The sequence below is a fragment of the Osmerus mordax genome, chromosome 16, assembly GCF_038355195.1.
Source record: "Osmerus mordax isolate fOsmMor3 chromosome 16, fOsmMor3.pri, whole genome shotgun sequence".
Classification (NCBI taxonomy): domain Eukaryota; kingdom Metazoa; phylum Chordata; class Actinopteri; order Osmeriformes; family Osmeridae; genus Osmerus; species Osmerus mordax.
Genome location: NC_090065.1, coordinates 3,866,396 through 3,887,276, shown reverse-complemented (window position 1 = coordinate 3,887,276; position 20,881 = coordinate 3,866,396). Strand labels below are relative to the sequence as shown.

Sequence of the window (20,881 nt, the reverse complement as noted above, 5' to 3'; positions counted from 1 at the left end):
CAGCAACTGGAACTACAGTTCCCAAGAGGCTCTGTGGTAACTAGAACTGGTGCACTACGATACAAAAATAACCGGATGCAAACTAAGAGGATTGACACAGAACATTTATACAGCATAGCATGATGACTTTGGGATTAAACATTCAGATGGGGAAAATCTGAATATAACTGTGATTTTTTTACTTTCATCTAAAAGATGCAACACGGACAATTAACATACCATATAAACTGTCATCTTCGGCCCTTGTTGAAGCTTAACCGTCCCTCTAAACCACCCAGTTTAGACACTACCTCATCCTCAGTTTGATGGTCCTCGTTTGAATCTATCTTCCCCTATCTGGGATCCTGCTTCTGTCTTCAAAGCCTTCACAGGACAGTTTGTCATGTAGATCTCGGTGGCTGACTTGTGTGCAAATCTGCTTTTATATGCTGGCATTTAATCACCAGATGTGTGTAATGATGCACAGGGCTTTTATTATATGTTAATAACGCCAAATGAATCAAAATTAACTTTACATTTTTTACATTTAATTTAATCTTAAAATAAACTTCAAATAAAAACTGCTCTTGGATTTCACGGTGATGAAGGACTGACTCTACGTCGACCCCATAATGCCCGGCAAACTATATTTACCCACAATTCTTAAGCTCACGTCCAAGGATGAATGAGGCCTTCTTCTGTGTAAAAGAATGTCAAACAAGGGTGCCATTTCCTATGCCTAACAACCCTCAGCGTGCTTTAAGATCTTAAATCTATTTTACATTCAAGGTTAAGGGTTTGACATAGTCCTCAGTGATTTTGGTTTACTCATACTTAAGGAAGCAATTTTATACCAACACTTATTTTTGATGATTCTTTGCAGCAAAGTGATTGACAGAAGATGTTCCAGAATTAAAGTATTTTATTGTTATCCAATTACACATAAACCATAACATGTATTTTCATTTAGAGACTTTCTAAATACCTAGAAATACCATTTAAATGTTTTTTTCATAGATGACTTTTGATGACTACGGATGTTATTCAGATGTTATTTCAATAACGTAACCATAACACGTGATGAAGTGTATGTTTATTCATTAAAGAATCACAAATCATGTAATAATCACAGTTTCCAGCAAATTACCACACAGTTTTGTTCGGTTGTGTCAGCAGTGATGATCCTCTCAAATAAATATGACACTGATTGGTCAACTAATAGACAGCAACAGACATTAAACTCAGCAGCAAGTTGGCGATGAACACTATGGCATTACTCTTTCTATTTTTTACATAATTGTTCCTCTCTTTAATCTTCTTTGTAAAGCAACTCTTGTCCACACACAGTGGCTGAAAATAATATGACTAGTAAAACACCATCCCACAGTTGCTGAGGTGTCTGAAGGTTCCTGAAGGTTCCTGAAGGTTCCTGAAGGTTCCTGAAGGTGGAGTATTAAGGCAGATGGTGGCCCTAGGGTAAGCAGCAGCCATCTTGTGAGTACGATGTTTACGACACATCCTGGCGGCAGATTCAGGCTTCAAGGCACTACTGTGGGGAACTGACAGGTCAGGAGTGTGGAGGACCCAGTGCTCCTGCGTCCAGCTCTAAGTCTCCTTATCTAGAGAGTCAAAGAACACAGTTGGCGAGGTAAGTAAGATTGTGAGGTTTTCTTACAATAATGACAACAGTGTTCAACATCAAACGTTTCAGTGAATCAGTACACCTTTGAGTGGCGGAGCTGGCAGTCGCCTCCTGAATTGTCGAGATGAATCCAGGGTTTGTGGCTGCAGAGTTTGGAATGATAGGATTCATGATAAATTGCAATGAATACATACAAATAATTACTGTAAGATGGTCAGTTGTATTAACCCTTGTGCTGCCTTCGGGTCACATGACCCAAAGGTTCATAACGAACCACCGTTGTGTTTACCCAATTTTACCCAATACAAAAACAAATAAAAATAATTGTCTTTTTAACCATTGCAATGTGGGGGGTCTTAGACAGCCCGACAGTTAAAAGAAAATGCTTCACTTTGTTTTTGTAGGAGGTAAATTTGTCGCAATATGACGGTGGGTCACAATGACTGATGGGTCAGAATGACCCGAAGATAACACAAGGGTTAAGTTTGGATGGCCTACTTGGGTCTTGGGCTTGACGAAGCGGGTCTGAGGTATCACGTCGAGGCCGGCGTTCTTCAGAGCTGCGATCCTCGCCGCGATGTCGGACACCTACGGGTACGGCACAGGCAGTGTTACGAGGGCGATGGAGAAAGGCAATCTAAGAACGAGCTCTCCAGAGATGCGGCTCTGTTGACATCCTAGACGAACACACCTGTAGCTCAGACTGCTGCACCTGGGCTGCGGCCGAGGCCACCTGGTCCTCCAGGAAAGCCAGTTCGTTCTCGGAGGTGGCGGCACTGACGCCCCTGGCACACTCCTCCAGGTCACCCAGCTCCGCCTCAAGGCCATAAACTGTCCCCGCTGCCACATACACCTACATAAGGCATAGTCAGTGGATGGTTTACAGTTGACCTTGAAGTAGGACAATGAATTCGGACCATAATTCCTTCATATTATTAAATCAATCAATCAATATTTTTTTATAGAGCACCTTTAAAAATAACCATGGTTGGTCAAAGTGCTGTGCAGGAGGTAAAACTCATTCAAATGTAAACCAAAATGCATTTTTTTCTTTTTTGTTGCAAGGTTCGGTGAACAGACAGTGTCTTCGGGATGGATGTGAATCCTTCATCTTACATTTAGTCATTTAGCAGACGCTCTTATCCAGAGCGACTTACAGTAAGTACAGGGACATTCCCCCGAGGCAAGTAGGGTGAAATGCCTTGCCCAAGGACACAACATCATTTTGCATGGCCGGGAATCAAACCAGCAACCTTCTGATTAATAGCCCGATTCCCTAACCACTCAGCCATCTGACCCCCATCTTACGTTCTCCTCCATCCTGCCCAGCTGCTCGTCCAGTTTCTTGGCGTCGGTGTTGGGGGGCAGCTGGGGGGCAGCTGGGGGCTGGTCCCCGCTGGCCAAGTCGCTGCCCTCCATCCCCTGAAGGAGCTCCTCTGTAGCGTTCAGCACCTTCAGCACCTCGGTGGTGATGCTGCGCAGGGACACCGCCGAGTACCTCTGCACACACACACATATACACGTACACACACACACGTACACACAAATAAATATAAACACACACATTCAGACACACGCACATGTGCCATGGGGATGAAACATTACCATTACAATTATAAATCTACTCTGGGATCACAGAATCCTTTATAAAAAAGCTTTTCCACAAAACGCGATGGAAGAAAAGTAGGAAGTAGTAGGAAATAGAGAGAAATATCAAGCTGTTAAAATGTACTACATTTGACCTCACCTGCTGTAACAAAGTGGAGATGAACTGTAGTGACTGTTCTAACTCCAGGTCATTAGGACTAACCTAACAGAGGCAGATGGAAAGAAATAAGGTTGAAGGAAGACAAAGAAGGCAGAGTGAACGGGTAGGGAGCAGGGCGATAGTCTGCCATCTAAGCTGTTAGTACTGTTGCATTTTGGGAAGAGGTTCAGAAAGGTAAAGAACTTGAATTCTTACATTCTGTATCTCTTCTGGAGACAGTAAGTCCCCCTGAACAGAGGGGGCGCTGTCCTGCAGCTCTGTAGGCCCGTTGTCCTCCACTTCTTCCTCTCTCTCCTCTGTATTCTTCCATTTATTCTTATTGTCGCTTTCTCCAAGAGCTTCTTCTTCCTCCCTCTTTGCCAGATTTATGTCACTTCCTTCCGCAGTCATGTCCTCTTTCTCCTTGTCTTGTTTTTCCTCTCTCTCTTCCTCCACCACCTCGACCCTTTTAAATACAACTCTGTACGTTTTGTCATCCTCCGTCTCCTGAGAAGTGTCTTTGTCGGCCATTGCTGATATGTCTTTTATTCTCTTCTCTGTATTCTGCTGTTCTGCTGTTGCCTGCGTCGACTCATGCTCCATCCTTTCCTTTTCTTTACTGTCATGCCCCTTTTTTCCCAAAACGTTCTCTCCATCCATAACATTCTGTCCGGACAGATCCACTGTGTCTCTCTGTCCCTCTGACCAAACTGCCATCTCGTGAGTTTCTTCGACAGAGACGCGGCTAGATTCTGTTTCTCTGCCCACCTTGTTCCCATCGTCCTCCTCCGCTTCTCCTTCACCCGTCCTTCCTTCCGTGTCCTCGTGTCTCTCTCTCTCCCACTCTGCGTAGGGGTTTCTCTCCCCTTCCACCTCATCCAGGGCCAATGTTATGCTGCTGATGATCCTGTCAAACTCCATGACTCCCTCCTCGCTGACTGTTCTCCGCAGCTCAGGCCTTCCCTCCGAGGGGTCTCCCGTCTCACCCGCCTGTCTTTCCTCTCTCTCAGTCGCGGGGGCTCCTTTCGTGCTCGCTCGCCCTTCGTCAGTGTGTCCGTGTTCTGCTCTTGGGAGACTTTCTCCTTTTTGGGTTGAGGATTCGTCTGTCTCATCTGACTCGTGTGTTTCTTCTTGTTTTTCCCGTCGTGCGGCCAGGTCACCTCTCATCTCCTGCTCTCTCTCCACAGGTGTGTATCCACGTCTCGTGTCCTTTTGGTCTCCACCCACCTCCGAGTCCATCGCCCTCTCTCCGTCTTCGACCTTGTCCCCGTCGTCAAAGTCAAACAGCCCCACGTCCAGTTTTCCGATGCTGTCTCTCCTCTCCTCCCTCTTCCCTTGGCCTCTTTCTTCCTCCATATTTACCCCCATGAACCAGAGCCTCTCCCTGTCCTTCCTCTCTTGCTCCTTCTCTTCCTCTCCCATCCTGTCCAGCTCGTCTTCTGTCGAGGAGAACTGAGAAGCGCTCACGAGACTTGCCAAGTCTCGGACTTTAGAAGCCAGCTCCTTCTTCTCTGCCTCCATCTCCCACAACGACCCTTCTTCCAGGAGCTCCTCGCTCTCCCCCCCTCCCCCCTCCTCTCCCTCCGACTCTGGACCCGCTCTGTCCGACTCGTCCTCCGTGGAGGAGCACTGGGAGGCGTCCACCTGCTTAGCCAGCTGGTAAAGTTTCGACCTCATCTCCTCTTTCTCCCCGTCCCACTCCCGCTCGCTCCCCTCCTCCCCCCCTCGCTCCATATCTTCCTCGTTAAGACCTAGTCGATCGAGTTCGTCTTCGGTCGACGAGAACTGGTTGGCCCTGACCTGCCTGGTCAGCTCACGTAGTTTGTAGGTAAGTTGATCTGCGTGTCCCCCTCTCTCTCCTTCAGGCTCCTTCGTCATCTCTTCATCCCTCTCTTCTTCCCAGTCGCCCTCACTCCTTCCCACCCGGTCCAGCTCATCCTCAGTTGATGAAAACTGTGTCACGCTGGACTGAGCAGCCAGCCTGCACAGGTTGAACATCATCTCTTCCTTCTCGCCTTCCCTTCCTCTTCTCCTTTCTTCCATAACCTCGTCCATTTGCCCTCTCTCCATATCTACATCCGTGTCCCGAAATCTTCCGTCCTCCACTTCCTGTTGCACTCCATGCCTCTCTTGTTTGTTCTCTCTCCCCTCATCAAGCCAATGCTCTGTGGGCTGATTCCCCCTCACTCTGCCGGCCAGCTGTCTCAGTTTGACGTTCAGTTCTTCATTCATTGTGGCAGCTTTAGCTGCTGACCCATCCGTGTTTTCTGTGAGCCCCACCTCGGGGTCAAACGGGTCAGGGGTCAGGGCACCAGAGGTCAAACCATCGGAGGTCAAGGTGTCCGGGGTGACTGCATCAGAGACATAGCTAGACTGGCTCTCCTTTTTCCCAGCATGCTTTTTCACCAGGGCTTCCAGTAGCCTGGTGCTGTACTCCTGTTGGAGAGAGGTAGAATACCTTACAGTCTGCATAAACAATGTACATGAATACACTTTAGTTATTATATCACCAATATTACAAGAGATGTCCCCAGAACATCACTCATTGTTTAGTATCAGTTTTTTGCCTTTCAGGAATATGACAAATATGACTTGTGTTTTTGGTGAGTTACTCCCTGAAAGGTACAGAAATCTAAGAATGTTCTTCTAGATCTTACCGGCACGGAGGAAGAGAGGGACGCCTGGTCCTTCTTAGTCCTTTTCTTCTTCCTCAACCTCCTGCCCCTGTTCACCTCCAGTTCATCCGCTCCACTGCTCTCCGGCCCCTCGGGGTTAAAGTTCATGTCGATGACGCTCCGTCTCCGGGGCGACGCTGTGCCGGTGCGCCTGTGCTCGATGGGAACCTTCCTCTTCAGCAGGGAGAGCATGGACTTCTGGGACTTGGAGTTCTTGCCTTCCTCGGAGTCTGAGAGGAGGAGGGCGCCAGAGTTCATCTTCCTGCGGATCTCCAGCAGGGCGGCGCCCCAGGCGCCCTCGGCCTCGGTGTCTGAGCCCATCTCGTCGTAGGCGGAGACCACCCCGGACTCCCTCTCCAGGACGCTGTAGACCAGGCTCTTCCTCTTAGTGAGCAGGCTGGGCCGGGACAACTGGGTGCTCTGCAGGGCCATCCAGTTACCGTCAGGACTCTTCAGCACTGAGGATGCAGGTCAGGATGCAAACAAACACACACACAGACAGACAGACATGAACACACACACATACATACATACGCAGACAGCCATGTACGGACACACGCAGGCAGACAGACAGACAAAGACTTCAGCCAACATAATAATGTTCGAAAAATCTTTTTACAACATTATAAAAGTAAAATGTTTCCGGGCTTAGCAGGGAAGCATTTTGTTTCGTCACTAGCTTGTTTGCAAAGGTGTGTGATAGGTTGGTGTACTCAGGATCTTACTAGAGTTATCCAGGCGGTCTACACTATTCCAGTTAGTGATGGCAGCCCCTCCCCCCTCCTTCTTCAGCCCCTGGGAGGGATCCTGCCCTGGCGGCAGCTCTCCAGGGCAGGTGTCCAACAGGGAAAAGGCAGAGTGGGACCTCTGCAGAAACACAGAAATGTTTTAACTTCATGACCTTTTAACATCTACTGTGTGGTATCTGTAGTCCTGTACAGCCTTGGTAATGGTACATGAGCTGTTATACTAATAGCCAGTAGAGGACAGTATGTTTCAACAAATGCTTGCCTCGAGATGGAATTTCTGCTTAATAGTTATGCATGTCTATCATGTAAAATGTTCCACAAACACACAACTTAGACACAGACACACAGACTAACAAAGACTTTGAGGGCGCTGTGGGGCTGGTCGCTGGGGGGCTGGCCGCTGTGGGGCTGGTTGCTGGGGGGCTGGCCGCTGGGGGGCTGGTTGCTGGGGGGCTGGCCGCTGGGGGGCTGGTTGCTGGGGGGCTGGTTGCTGGGGGGCTGGTTGCTGGGGGGCTGGCTGCTGGGGGGCTGGTTGCTGGGGGGCTGGTTGCTGGGGGGCTGGCTGCTGTGGGAGGCAGGACAGGCAGCACACTGCTCACTGCTCTGGTCAGGGCGCCAGTCCAGCTCTGGCTTCCCCTCTGACAGGTTCCTCCTCCTCCGAATGACCTGAGAAGGAGAGGACACAGTGGGCGGTGTGTTTGTTTTAGGAGGATAGGGGGGGGATAGGGGGTGAGGGGGGTGGAGTAGGATGGGGGGTGAGGGGGGTGGAGTAGGATGGGGGGAGGTTGGGGGTGTTACTTTCAGGAAATGGGCGTGAATAGAAACAGCAGACATCTTGTTATTACAGTAAAGTAAGATATTAATAAATATAATAAATAATGTGAAACAAATCTGCTTGAACTCTGTCAAAGAATTCCTACTGGTATTAGAAGACAGCATTATGTCTGACACCTACATTTTGCACAATTGTTTTGGCCAGTTCCTCAATGAGTTCCTGTCTGTGCAGCTGCAGGTAATGAGCTTCATTCTGCTTCGCCTGGTGAGAAAAAAACGCAACACTGAATAGTTTGTTTTAATACACGGCTGCCGTTTTTAAATTTGTGAATAACAGTCACTTGTTTATAATTACATGTAGGTGTAAATACTTGTGTTTTAAATATGATGTTATACTACTGTACTGCCACAGTCTTCCAGAAGGGATGGATGAAGCGCCTATCCATCTAGACACAGTTTTGAGCCCACTAATCTGGCAGAGATGGGTCATCATTACTGCGTACCAAATCATTCTAACAGCCAAGAGAGCTGCTAATGCCGGTCCTGCCGTGCCTTAAAGAGAGAACAAACTACAACATGCTTCAAGTCCATCCTGCAGTGCTGTACGGTACAAAATGTCCTATCTTCACAGTTAAATCTATAGCGTTGCTTCTCCGGAATAAGACCACACAAAGGGTAGTGAGGGATTACCGCATGCATGTTCAAACGTACACAAGCCCCGTACTTTAGTTAATCTCCACTGAACCAAACTGTACGAGAGAATAAATCAGGACTGAAAGACTCGTCGCGTCTGCTCCCGTCATGGAACTAATGGAGGAGATTTCTTAGATAGAAACAGCGACTCACAAAGCTGACGTGCAGATTGGATAATACAGTGTTTCACTGTATACAGTTTGTACAATGCAAAACAGCAGCCAGAAGTCAAAAGTATGGGAAAGGACCTTTTGATAGCTCCAATGCAGTGCGCTGTGAAACCGACAAATTCTATGATTAAAAAGGTCAAAATTGACAATAACATCTCATTTTATTAAAGGGATCCCCGTATGCGCCATTAATGCTGTGGCCTTTGGGTGAACTTGCTGCTAATCTTTACTAAGTGTTCCTGGATTTCCATAATCTGATATATGTGTAGATGTATAACGATGAGAGGACTAGTAGGAGAACCGGAGGTCATTTCAGAAACATATTAAAGGACTTATGGGTAACAGGGGAGCATTTGTACTGAGTCGATCAGGCAAGGATAGATTGAAATAGACAGGCTGTTTGTAAGGCTCTGGAAAAAAATGAGAGATCACTGCACCTTTTTCTTTCATCTTGAGAAGGACAATTTTGAGTGAGGAACAGAAGGGTCACTGCAAATCGTACCCTTCTGTTCCTCACTCAAAATTGTCCTTCTCGACTTTTAAAAAAATGAAAGAAAAAGGTGCAGCGTTCTCTATTTTCTCTAATTCTTTCCAGAGCTGTATATCTTTGCTATAGTACAACAGGAGAAATAAACCAAAATGTAATAATGTAATATAAGATAACACACAGTATATAGTAATCATACAGTATATTACCTGGTTGTCAGTGTGGAATTCAGCCTTTGAGATGGCTTCATCTATGGCCTCCTCTGCCACCCTCATTGCCACCGTCAGGGTCTCTGCCATGCTGTGCTCTGGTGGGAAAACACAAACCATTGTTTGGCGTTTGGATTCATTTCGCTTTATCTACATTGGAATTTGTCTGGGCACTGGCACACTGGCATGGGTGGGCCACGTTCCCATCAGGACTGACATAGTATTTAATTTAGTTTAATTTAATTTCAGTCCCTTATCTCAGTGATTCTCAACCCAGAAACCTGCTAACAACCATTCGTTTGAATCAGGTGTATTGGAACAGGGAAATATCTAAAACATGCAGGACAGGCGGTACTTGAGGACCAGGGTTGAGAACCACTGCTTATCTTATCAGTGCATTGAACTAGGGAGATGGATTGGTTTGTGTGTGTGTGCGTGCGTGTGTGTGTGTGTGTGTACTGTACGGGTGTGTACAGGATGTGTAAGTTGCAGATGGGTTGTATGTGTGTACAGTCTGTTTAACTATTCATACTTCTGCTCAATCATTCAGTGAGTCACAGTGCTTCACTGGGGACTGGGCAGAGCTGGGCTGGACTATGGGGAGCCAATGACAGCCTATTGGTTCAGAAGGATTAGTCTGCTGAAGCGAGATCGCTGCATAGCTTGATCTCTCATGGCCAACGTTTGATAATGTGATGCAGTACTCTTCCCAACCACAAGGAGGTGGCAGCAGTTTGTGCAGCTCTTGTTTGTTTGTTTTCGTGAACTGTGAAAGTTTCATCATCAAACAAACAGCTGTGTTTATTCCTTACTTGTTTTTTGTTTAGTTTTTTTCTTAGCAGAAACCCACCTTCACTTTGTCGGTAAAATGTTGAGTCGCTGCCACATATACTGTCGTCATTGCCAATACTCTCCTCGTAGGTGCTGCCCTCTACAAACACACACACACACCACACATATACAGAGGGAGTAGACAAACATGTTCAAAGGTAAGATAGTAAAAAAGAGTGATATTGAAGCTGTTTGTACTTAATTAAAAGTCAGTGATCCCTGGAACAAGCTGTAGGGCAAAACGTGATTTAAAGAAATATATTTGTTTGTGTTATTGCTGTTTGGTTTGTCGAGAATATTTTTGGCATGCATAAAATTTGGTACAGTAATCTGTATCTAACATTTACATTTATTCATTTAGCAGACACTTTTATCCAAAGCGACTTCCAAGAGAGAGCTTTACAAAAGTGCATAGGTCACTGAACATAACAATGAGATAGCCCCAAACATGACAGGAAAGTTTAGCCTTTGGGTCAACTTCTAGGTTATACTCCACACTGAGCTCATTTCTTCTCACCTAAATATGTGCACAATGCTGTGATTTGAGGCTAAAGTCCCTGACTCAGAAAACTGTGGCCTTGTGTATGGTATTAGCCAGCATTATCCCCGGGCGGGGGCAGGGGAAGGGCAGGTCCAGATCTGGGGCGGAGGCAGGGGAAGGGCAGGTCCAGATCTGGGGCGGAGGCAGGGGAAGGGCAGGTCCAGATTACAGGACCTCCATGGGGACCATTTTAAAGGGCAAAGATGTGAGTTCAACGCAATGTAATGGTCTTTGAAAATGATTGAGATCAACTTTATTTACGACATACTAGTTTAATATTTCAAACAGAGATCGTTATGAGGTTATCGAGAACTATTAATATTTCAAGCCGTATTCAAGCTAAGTTTATGATCAAAAATTCCTGATAGTCTGATGGTGGAATATGAAGAAGACTCAACTGAATCATCTTCTTCAAGCACACAGTATCATGGTGACATAACTGTGTGTGACTAACTCAGAAGGGAAACAGAAGTTGACCTATCTGAAAAGGAAGCTATGTGTCCTGGCCAGATTCATGACATTACTGGGAGTCTTGACCATTACTTTGTTGTGACCCCTCGGAACAGTTTGTCAGGCTGTGGGTCTGTCCCTGTTGACAGAATAAGTCCTCCCCCAGCTACTAAAGGTCACCGCAAAGGTCAACTAGACTCTGATGTAACTTTGAACCCACCTAGGGAACAAAAATCATGCTGGGTAGTGGGTACACACAAACACACACATGCACACACACACACACACACAAACAGACACTGCAGTTAGAACACCAGTAGTTTACACTTGTGTGATCAAAATCATGAGTACCCCTGCATTCCCTTCAGCTTCTTCCTGTCTAATGTTCATCTGCGGGCCGCACTTCCCCCAGGTTGCACTGAAGTCAGTGTGATCCAGTCAAGACGTCAGCCCTCTCTGTACTGGAGCATACAGCTTCTCGCCCGTACCTAACAAACCCTGCCTGACATTAAAGCTGGACCTCTACTCTGTTGCCCGCAGGCAGGCAGTCGACTGTCAAAAACCCAAGGACGCATGGAAAAGGCTGTTAAACACAATAAAGCACAGCATCTGAGAATGTATACTTGTGTGTGTGTGTGTGTGTGTGTGTGTATGTGTGTGCTCTATCATGGGTTGTGTCTCATTGTTCCTGTTCCTGAGGGCAGGTCAGATCTCCGTTGTAGCGTCTGGAGATGTCTCGGGGCAGGTTGACTCACCAGGCACCCACTATAATGTCAACTAGTCCAAACTGACATGTCAGCACCTATTATCATCTTGTTAGGTTATTTATAGAGTTAAATCATTCACGCTGTACTGTATTTAAAGCCCTTTGTAAAATTCACATTACATTACAACTCAAACTGCATTTAATACTAACTATTTTGTGGTACTGTTGTTGTTGCGAATTTAGGACACATACACACTAATGATACAGTACTATAGCTTTGCCTCCCTGCTGCGTATTACTTGTTGTTTAGGCCCAAACATTCAAATACTTCCTAAGTTACACCAGCCTGTTTAATCTGCTGAAGTTGTTTTGTGAAATGACAGCCTGCCTCTGCTTAATCCTGCTTTTTTTCCCTCTCTGTGTGGTTCAGGGTACCAGAAGTAGAGATAGGGAGAGAGAGGGAGAGAGACAGAGAGGTATAGAGGAGGGAAGAGGGGGGAGGGAAGAGGGGGGAGGAGAGGATGGGGTAGGAGAGGAGGGGGGAGGAGAGGAGGGGGGAGGAGAGGAGTGAAGAGGCCGTTTGGGATCATCCCACAAAACAACCAATTACAGTAATACTACATATTTCTCCGCTGGTCATACGATCTGAATTCATGTAAAATAACAATTACCATAGCTAAAATTATCCACAGCAATATTGCTATACAGTACACTGTCTTATCTCAACACCACGACAAACCACGTCGTTGTAGCATTAGCATTAGTTGTAGCCTGTTACCTGTTAGCTCAGCTAGCGTCCCATGCTCTGCAAGGTGTTTCCTGTACAGGGTCTTCAGCACCTTGGCACTGCCAAACCTCTTGAAGCGACACTTAACATTGTTGTAGTACCACTCCAGTGACCGGGTCTTCAGTAGCCTGGGAAGACATTGAAGGGCTGGTTGGGACGTGAAGCGTAGCTATGTGGGTGGAGTGACTGAGATGTTTTATTGAGACAAGATGGAAAGATTACAGAGGGGCAAATCTGTGCAACAACACACACACACACAGACAGTCTGAGAGAGAGAGAGAGAGAGAGAGAGAGAGAGAGAGAGAGAGGGAGGGAGAAAGAGAGAGAGAGAGAGAGAGAGAGAGAGAGAGAGAGAGAGAGAGAGAGAGAGAGAGAGAGAGAGAGAGAGAAAGAGAGAGAGAGAGAGAGAGACACACATACACCAGCTCTGCAGGGGACAATTAGAGTAAATTAATGCCAGGATCGTATCTCCATGGGGTAGCGTGCAATCGCACACTCACCTTCGATTTGGCGAAGGGGAGCAACACCCTTAAGCTATAGCACACACACACACACACACACTTATATAACACATCTGAAAGCAATCTGCATATCTGTCACTCAATACATTCTTCTGTCCTACTACCCTATCTATGACATCACTCCAGTACAAGTCTATAGTAATACGCAGATTTCAACATGATTTCATCACGCACGTCTGTGAGTGTGTCACAGCATGTCATGACTCAAGAACCTAGAACAGGGATGTGTGTACTGATAAGCATGACACACGCACAACAGCGTGTGCATCATTCCCCTACCAGGAAATTTCCACAGACTGATACCACGCTAGTACCCACACCACACAACATGACATCCTGTCCTTATCTCACCTTGACAGTGCACCAGCTCAGACTCATCTCTCTCTCTCTCTCCTACTCTCTCTCTCTCTCTCTCTCTCTCTCTCTCTCTCTCTCTCTCTCTCTCTCTGCCTCTCGCCTTCCATCCCATGTCATCTCTCCCTAACTCTCTCTTCTCTGATTACGAACATAATAATCCTCGAATCGATAACGAGTCTTCTTTTTCCCAACATCCAAGAAATAACATTATCTGCATCTGCACATCTGTATGTCAGTTTATGGCAATCCTGAGACAGCCACCAGTCTGGATGAGGAGTGATGGATGGGACTCAGGTGGCTGAGCGGTACTGTCCCTGTACTTACTGTAAGTCGCTCTGGATAAGAGTGTCTGCTAAATGACTAAATGTAAATGGATGGAGAGAAAGGAGGTCAGAGAGAAGAGAGAGGGGCATACGTGTTTACGGGTAGAGCAAACGAGTTTCTGTTGTAAGTAGAAACAGTCGGACTAGACGGATCCCTCATTGGACTCCCTCATGAGGGGGTCAGATGGCTGAGCGGTTAGGGAACCGGGCTATTAATCAAAAGGTTGCTGGTTCGATTCCCGGCCGTGCGAATGACGTTGTGTCCTTGGGCAAAGGCACTTCACCCTACTTGCTTCGGGGGAATGTCCCTGTACTTACTGTAAGTCGCTCTGGATAAGAGTGTCTGCTAAATGTAAATGCTGCCACACACCCTCGCACAAGCTCCCGCCAACAGATTTGGTTTCATTCCTGAGTAGGTATACATATCGATCCACTTGTAAGAGGGTCTGCACTTCAGTGATACTTATATTTATCAATGACAACAAACACGGAGCCTAAGCGATAGACACTATCTAGCTGACGCTATCAAGCTGAGCATGTCACAGGATGTTTACAAGGGAGCTCAAAATATGAATAAAATATGAGCTTCACAACTGATTAGGTACAGAACAACACGTAGGTATCCTCAGGGCTCTACCTGATGTAAAAAAAACACACACTGCACATTTCTAACCGCCACAGTAATACATGCCATCTTCGCATGCCAGCGGTGCAAAGTGCTGGTTAGTGCAGCATTCTGGTGTGCCAGTTTGTCATTGAGAACAGGTGATGTTGAGTGGAGGTGACATACAATGTCTACAGGTGACAGACATCTTTTGCTGCTTCTCCTTCACTGATTCCAGAGATAAAATCCTGCCATTTCCTGTCTGTGCTCGTCAATCCTCTTAACATGACAACTGATCGCCACAGCCAGAAGATATCATCACGGTTCTAATGACACAACATTATATTCAGAAATAGGTGAATATAGATATATTCAAGATGGATGACCTAAACACTATTCAGCTGTCTTCCTGTGTGTGCCGGTAAGAAAACAAATGAGCCACTCATAAAGACATTAGTCTTACTGAACCCCAGCATCAGTATTAATGTTTCTTTCCGATATCTAAAACTACACAAGAAATACAAACAGAACAATTGACACACACACACACATACTGTACATACAGTACACACACACACACCGTACATAGAGTACACACACACGTACACCACCCCACCCCGGACCCCCCCCCAGGATCCCCCCGCACCCCCCCCCAGACCCCCCACAGTACCGGGTCTTCTGGCAGACGGAGCAGAGCCAGGCTTTGTCCTTCTTGCTGTAGGCGCGGCAGGCCTTGCAGACGTTATAGCCACAGTCCCGGCAGGACCTCTTGGGGTTGAGCAGGAAGCTGAAGGGGGAGCTGCAGCGGATGCAGCAGCGCTCGTTGAAGTGGCGCTGGCGAGACAGCAGGGAGCAGCGGCTACCCTCCTCATCCAGCTCCAGCTTCATCTCACTGGAGGGGAGGGGGGCGGAGGGAGGGAGGGAGGGGTGGAGAGAGAGAGAGAGAGAGAGAGAGAGAGAGAGAGAGAGGTAGTGAGATAAACAGAGAGAGAGAAGTAGAGAGAGATAAAAAATAGTCGGGGAGTAGAGAGATGGAGGTAGGGAGGTACAAAGAGAGAGAAGGAATGAGAGAGAGAGAGAGAGAGAGAGAGAGAGAGAGAGAGAGAGAGAGAGAGAGAGAGAGAGAGAGAGAGCGAGAGAGAGGGCAACAAAGAGAGACATTCGGTGTTAGAGATCTAGTGGAACTAATCTCTTTTGAATGCCCAGTAATTCCAGTCATTGGGTAATGTCACATACTGGACATGAAAGCTATAGCATTTCCCACAGCAGAATCTGTCGTTGATCATCTTCTCACTTTCATAATACACAACAACTTTGATGAGTACACACCTAGCAATACCCAAATTGACATATTTGGAGGGAAAAATACAAATGTGAATACTCATCTAATGAGGCCATTTTACACTCAAGCAGAGTTCCAAAATAAATTGCAGTGAGAATCGCAGAAACCTCAATATGGAGGAGAGAGACCAGTCAGACAGAGAGAGACCTCAATAGGGAGGAGAGAGACCAGTCAGACAGAGAGAAACCTCAATATGGAGGAGAGAGACCAGTCAGACAGAGAGAGACCTCAATAGGGAGGAGAGAGACCAGTCAGACAGAGAGAGTCCTCAATAGGGAGGAGAGAGCCCAGTCAGACAGAGAGAGACCTCAATATGGAGGAGAGAGAGACCTCAATAGGGAGGAGAGAGACCAGTCAGACAAAGAGAGACCTCAATAGGGAGGAGCGAGACCAGTCAGACAGAGAGAGACCTAAATAGGGAGGAGCGAGACCACTCAGACAGAGAGAGACCTCAATAGGTAGGAGAGAGGAAGGGATTAAGAGAAGAAGAGGGGTGGGTAAAGAAAAAAAGGGATGAGAGAAGGAAGAGTGTGTCAGTGAGTGAGAGAGGGGGGGGGCTAAAGAGAGAGAACCAGGGCACTGGATAATCTTGTCAGATTAAATAGGAGCAGAAAAAAATAAAAGGTTTAAGTAAACAAAGATTGCGTAATGACATAATATGCAAAGATAGTATGCTAATGCTCCTTTTTCCAGTCAATGAACGTTGAAATTAGAGAACGATATAAAGTTAACAAAAATACTTTTCGAATTTAAGTACTATGAATCATGTTAATCCAAAACATTCAATGGAAAAACGGAAATTAAATTCCTCAAATTAATCCTTGATATTTCATTATATCTGGTCAAACCAGTACAAGTGTGTGCTCACACAAAAGGCCAAGGGACCAGCTTGGGGCAGGGAACAAGTCTCAGAGTGGCCTGTGCTGTGTCATGGTGAATAATCCTCAGAACACTCCTGGTGATCTTCTGAAAACAACTTGGCCACCACGGATTCCTAGTCTCAATCAGAGGGGATTATTATCAGTGTGTGTGTGTATTTGGCAGAGAGAATGCCATGTGCCACTGAAGAGAAGCACATGTCTACTGTCCTCGCTCCCTGCTCACCTGGAGAGAATAGGTTCCACAGCTGTCATACACACTATAATTGTAAACAACTACTCTGTGTGTGTGTGTGTGTGTGTGTGTGTGTGTGTGTGTGTGTGTGTGTGTGTGTGTGTGTGTGTGTGTGTGTGTGTGTGTGTGTGTGTGTGTGTGTGTGTGTGTGTGTGTGATGGCATGCATTTTCATTCTTGAGGCTGAAAAAGAGAGAAAGAGTTTTTATGACTCATGCTTTCTCTGTTCATCCTTCGTGATCTTTATTCAACATGTACTTGCTCCCACCTTCCATGTTCTCCTCTGCAGCCCTGCTAGCTTTATACTAACACATTATCACTCCATGTAGTTTTTACACATACTGCCCACCGATTGGCTGAACCTTTTCACAAGGTCATCGTTTACTACACAATCCAGAGTGCACCAGAGTTCAGAAAACAGTTCTGTGGACTGGGACGGCTGGTTCACAGTTATTTTATTGACTGACTGGCTGAAAATGACCCCCAGTCATTTTTGCCTGATTCTACAGAAACAGCCTTTCTTTGCATCATCTTTAATTCCATATCTTTAAGCCCATATAATCACACAGCTGAGGGGTATTAGCTGAGAGAGAGTTAGCTTTAAGCATATGGAACACTACAGTGGCCTACATTACATACATCACAAGATCAGTTAAACATATTAACACACATATACAACATCAGGAGCCAAATGTTGTCCACTGCTAAGTGACCACGTTGCTGACCATAACATGGTAACCAACCAGTTACCATGTTAAATCTGAACAACAAGTTGTTTTTATAAAGGTTATGGCCATCGTGTCTAGTCACTGAAAAAGGGGTTTTGCTCAGCTCTACCCTCTGCTGTAGAAACACAGCACCACATGGACTGCTGTACACGCCATGATCTATGGACAAACTACACATCCTGAAATCTTAATTCTTCCAAGATAAAGTAAGACCACATATACACAGGAGGAAGAAGTACCGTAAACGATACTATGTGCTTGTATGCCATTTTTATAATCAAGTAGCTGTGTAAGTCTACCAAAGAAGAAGATAATAAAAGACAATAAATGTGAATCTGTGAATCAACCAAAAAAAGCAGGTATTGGTCTCTCGTACAAATCCCGATTTGAGATTCTGTGTGGCTCCAATGGAATCAGTGGGGAAATGGAGAAGCGGGCATCAGGAAGCAGACAGGAACAGTCGGGCTGAGAGAGGAGGGGACAGGTGCTGCATGCTATGAGAGACTTAAGTCCGATGATGCTTTTACAATACATTTACATTACATTTAATCATTTAGCAGACGCTCTTATCCAGAGCGACTTACAGTAAGTACAGGGACATTCCCCCCGAGGCAAGCAGGGTGAAGTGCCTTGCCCAAGGGCACAACGTCATTTGGCACGGCCAGGAATCGAACTGGCAACCTTCAGATTACTATCCCGATTCCTTAACCGCTCAGCCACCTGTCTCCCACAATAGTCTAGGTGCCGGAGCTGAGCCTTTGGAGTGTGTGTGTGTGAGTCTGTGTGTGTGAGTGAGTGTGTATGTGTGTGTGCTGGGGGGGGGAGCAAGGGATAGCTATGTCTTTCTGAGTGTGTGTGTGTGTGTGTGTGTGTGAGGAAATTGATAGGTGTGTGTTTTTTGGGGGAAGAAAAAAGTGACGTGACGATTTCCCCGACTTCCCCATTTTGTTTTGCAAAAGTGGTTCTACATGGGAAACAAAACCCAGATTAGTTGTTGGTAAGCATCTGGTAATCAAAGAGACGTAATCACCTCTGACGGAATATCACGCGGAGGTACGCAAGACAACCGTCTGGTTGGAAAAGGTTGCAGACAACAAGTGCGTTCAAGATTATACATTTCAGGTCATGAATCTCTCCAAGTGGAATTAGGGTTGAGTTTGCCACTCTGTGAAAGGGTTTATCTAAAATGGTGCCAGAAGTAATGAAAGCAATGTGAGAAGCAGTGACTGATATGACCAGAAAACATTTATATAAACAGCTAAAAAGTGTATAACTGCCTTTATCTCCTTATTGTTCCATTAGCCATTTTCACAGTGTTTATCTTTGGTTAACTAAGGGAATAATAACACACTGTAAAGGCTGGGCTTAGGTTTTCAATACTCTCCAGCAAGCTTGCAGGCCTGCAGTGAAACTCTGAACACAAGTCTGCATTAACCAGCCAAGAAAGACATCATCGTGTTATTCGTAACCTCTAAATGGCCACTCGCTCACACTAATAGTTTCCTGCTATTGTGTCCATGGAAGGACGAGAGTTTACACGACAAAAAGCAAAGAAAACCTCGAAGCCTCAGAGAAATCTTACAGTAAGCAAGACATATACTGGTGGGTCTTTAATCGTTGTGTGAATCTATACATAAAGTATGACTGGCCCTTGAACCCTTCCCCTGGAAGTGGAAAGGAAATGAGTCATAGTAGGAAAGGGCTGGCTCTTCCTGTCGCCTGTTTAGGGAAAATAGAAAGACGAGGCAGGAAGGGAAACATTCGTTGGTCTCCAACAATGCTTGTCACAGACCTAGAACACTGGATCACTGGACTGTTCATGTTCTATCAGAGCTCAAGAACTAGCACCCTCTACCTTCAGATGAGGAGAAGGTGAAAGGGGATCTTGTCATCTTCATAGTCCAAAACAAATGGTCTGACTGACCAGATACAGACAGACCCAGATAAGCGTGTGTGTGTGTGTGTGTGTGTGTGTGTGTGTGTGTGTGTGTGTGTCTCACCTGAGGCGCTCCTCCTCCTTCTTGCGGAGCCTCATGTCCCTCTGGACCACCTGCAGCACATGCTCCGCCTCCTCCTCTGTGAGACCAGACAGGTCCAGCTTACGACCCATGGCTAACTCACCCGTCAAACGCTGTCACTCGAACACTTAGACGGATAGGACCACTCTGATGAGGCCAGCCTGTGAGGGATGAGAGACAAACATGAATTTAAGGGGGGGGGGGGTAAGATGGCTGAGCGGTTAGGGAATCGGGCTATTAAGCAGAAGGTTGCCAGTTCGATTTCAGCAGTGAAAAATTACGCACTTCACCCTACTTGCCTCGGGGGGGAATGTCCCTGTACTTACTTTAAGTAGCTCTAAGAGTGTCTGCTAAATTACTAAATGTAAATGAATTGTTTGTTCTCTTTGCTCTGTGATTTCACTGATAACCACAAGGAGTATATCCTTTAGTCACCGTAGAGATAGAACTTAGCACAGTAACGCACTGAACCCTTTGTAATGTAGACAATATACATGATGATATAGAGGTGGCCTTACAGCAGGGGCCTGGGTTCGAATCCAGCCCCAGCCGTTTCCTAAATGTTCTACATCTCTCTCTCCCTTACATTTTCTTGTTTCTCAATCTGTCCCATTATAGCAGAAAGGCCTTAAAATACATGTTTAAAATAAGAGACTGTTAAATAGTTATGTTTGACAACCGTACTCTCAGCCTGAATGCACTGCACTGGCTTGACTATTCAGGTAGCCATACTTGCAACACCCGCCACTGGTTTACGAACACCTGATTAAGACATGAGCAATTCTGCTTGGTGAGGATCGTGACCACTTTACCTGGAGGTTAAGTCCTCCAGTTCAACCTGATAACTGTAGCCACACAATCTAGCACTGACCTGGATTGGGTTTGACTTGACCTTTTCTTCCTTGAACAAGACTCTATTTCATAGAGTTAACCAACAATTCAAACATTGCTTGTTCGTTTTAATAAAATTGCACGAACTTTCTGATATAGCTATATGAAAATGAGGAATGATTTCCGAAAATACGTCTTACTCCCTTCTCATAATAGACCTAACTGAACATGAAATGTTAATATCAGTCTTTCACACCAAAATTATAGGCTCCAAATGTATACAGAACTATGCAAAATATGGCAGAACCCTCCGGTCATACGCTGCCCATTGATCCCTTACCGGTAAAATGGACCGATTAAATAATAATATAACCTTGCATACCTTAAAATGGTTGGAAAAAGGATTTAAAAGCATAACTGGAGCGTTAGAAAAAAACAGCAGTTTGGTACCATTGCTCTATTTGTCCGAGATATTTACAGTGAAAATGTTTAATACTCACTGAGCCTAATGTCGCCTAGCTCCCACCGGTAATTCTCCGGATTGGTGTTATGCAAAGCAGCTGCCGAGTGCGTATTGACACGAATTTTTAAATCAATGGGAAATT

The 20,881-nt window shown here is 45.9% G+C and overlaps 1 protein-coding gene across 1 annotated transcript; it reads right to left on the bottom strand.

Annotated features, from left to right (window-relative positions):
- Nucleotides 1-969: 969 nt before the first annotated feature.
- Nucleotides 970-19,537, bottom strand: myripa (myosin VIIA and Rab interacting protein a). The gene is made up of 16 exons (XM_067252919.1): nucleotides 19,428-19,537; nucleotides 14,916-15,137; nucleotides 12,432-12,568; nucleotides 9,976-10,056; nucleotides 9,126-9,223; nucleotides 7,748-7,828; nucleotides 7,147-7,458; nucleotides 6,769-6,910; nucleotides 6,026-6,501; nucleotides 3,585-5,804; nucleotides 3,369-3,431; nucleotides 2,930-3,121; nucleotides 2,313-2,474; nucleotides 2,120-2,209; nucleotides 1,704-1,764; nucleotides 970-1,598 (listed from the first exon to the last, which is right to left on the bottom strand). Exons 1-16 carry the CDS (start codon nucleotides 19,535-19,537, stop codon nucleotides 1,585-1,587), a joined length of 4,461 nt encoding a protein of 1,486 aa, XP_067109020.1. The 3' UTR covers nucleotides 970-1,584.
- Between the last annotated feature and the right edge of the window lie 1,344 nt (nucleotides 19,538-20,881).

Excerpts from the sequence above, each read along its gene's own strand:
- myripa (XM_067252919.1), bottom strand. The coding sequence starts at position 19,537 with ATGGGTCGTAAGCTGGACCTGTCTGGTCTCACAGAGGAGGAGGCGGAG. Across the intron at positions 3,432-3,584 it reads CTCCAGAAGAGATACAGAAT|GTTAGTCCTAATGACCTGGA; the intron begins GTAAGAATTCAA and ends TGCCTCTGTTAG. Across the intron at positions 2,475-2,929 it reads TGGGCAGGATGGAGGAGAAC|GTGTATGTGGCAGCGGGGAC; the intron begins GTAAGATGGGGG and ends TGCCTTATGTAG.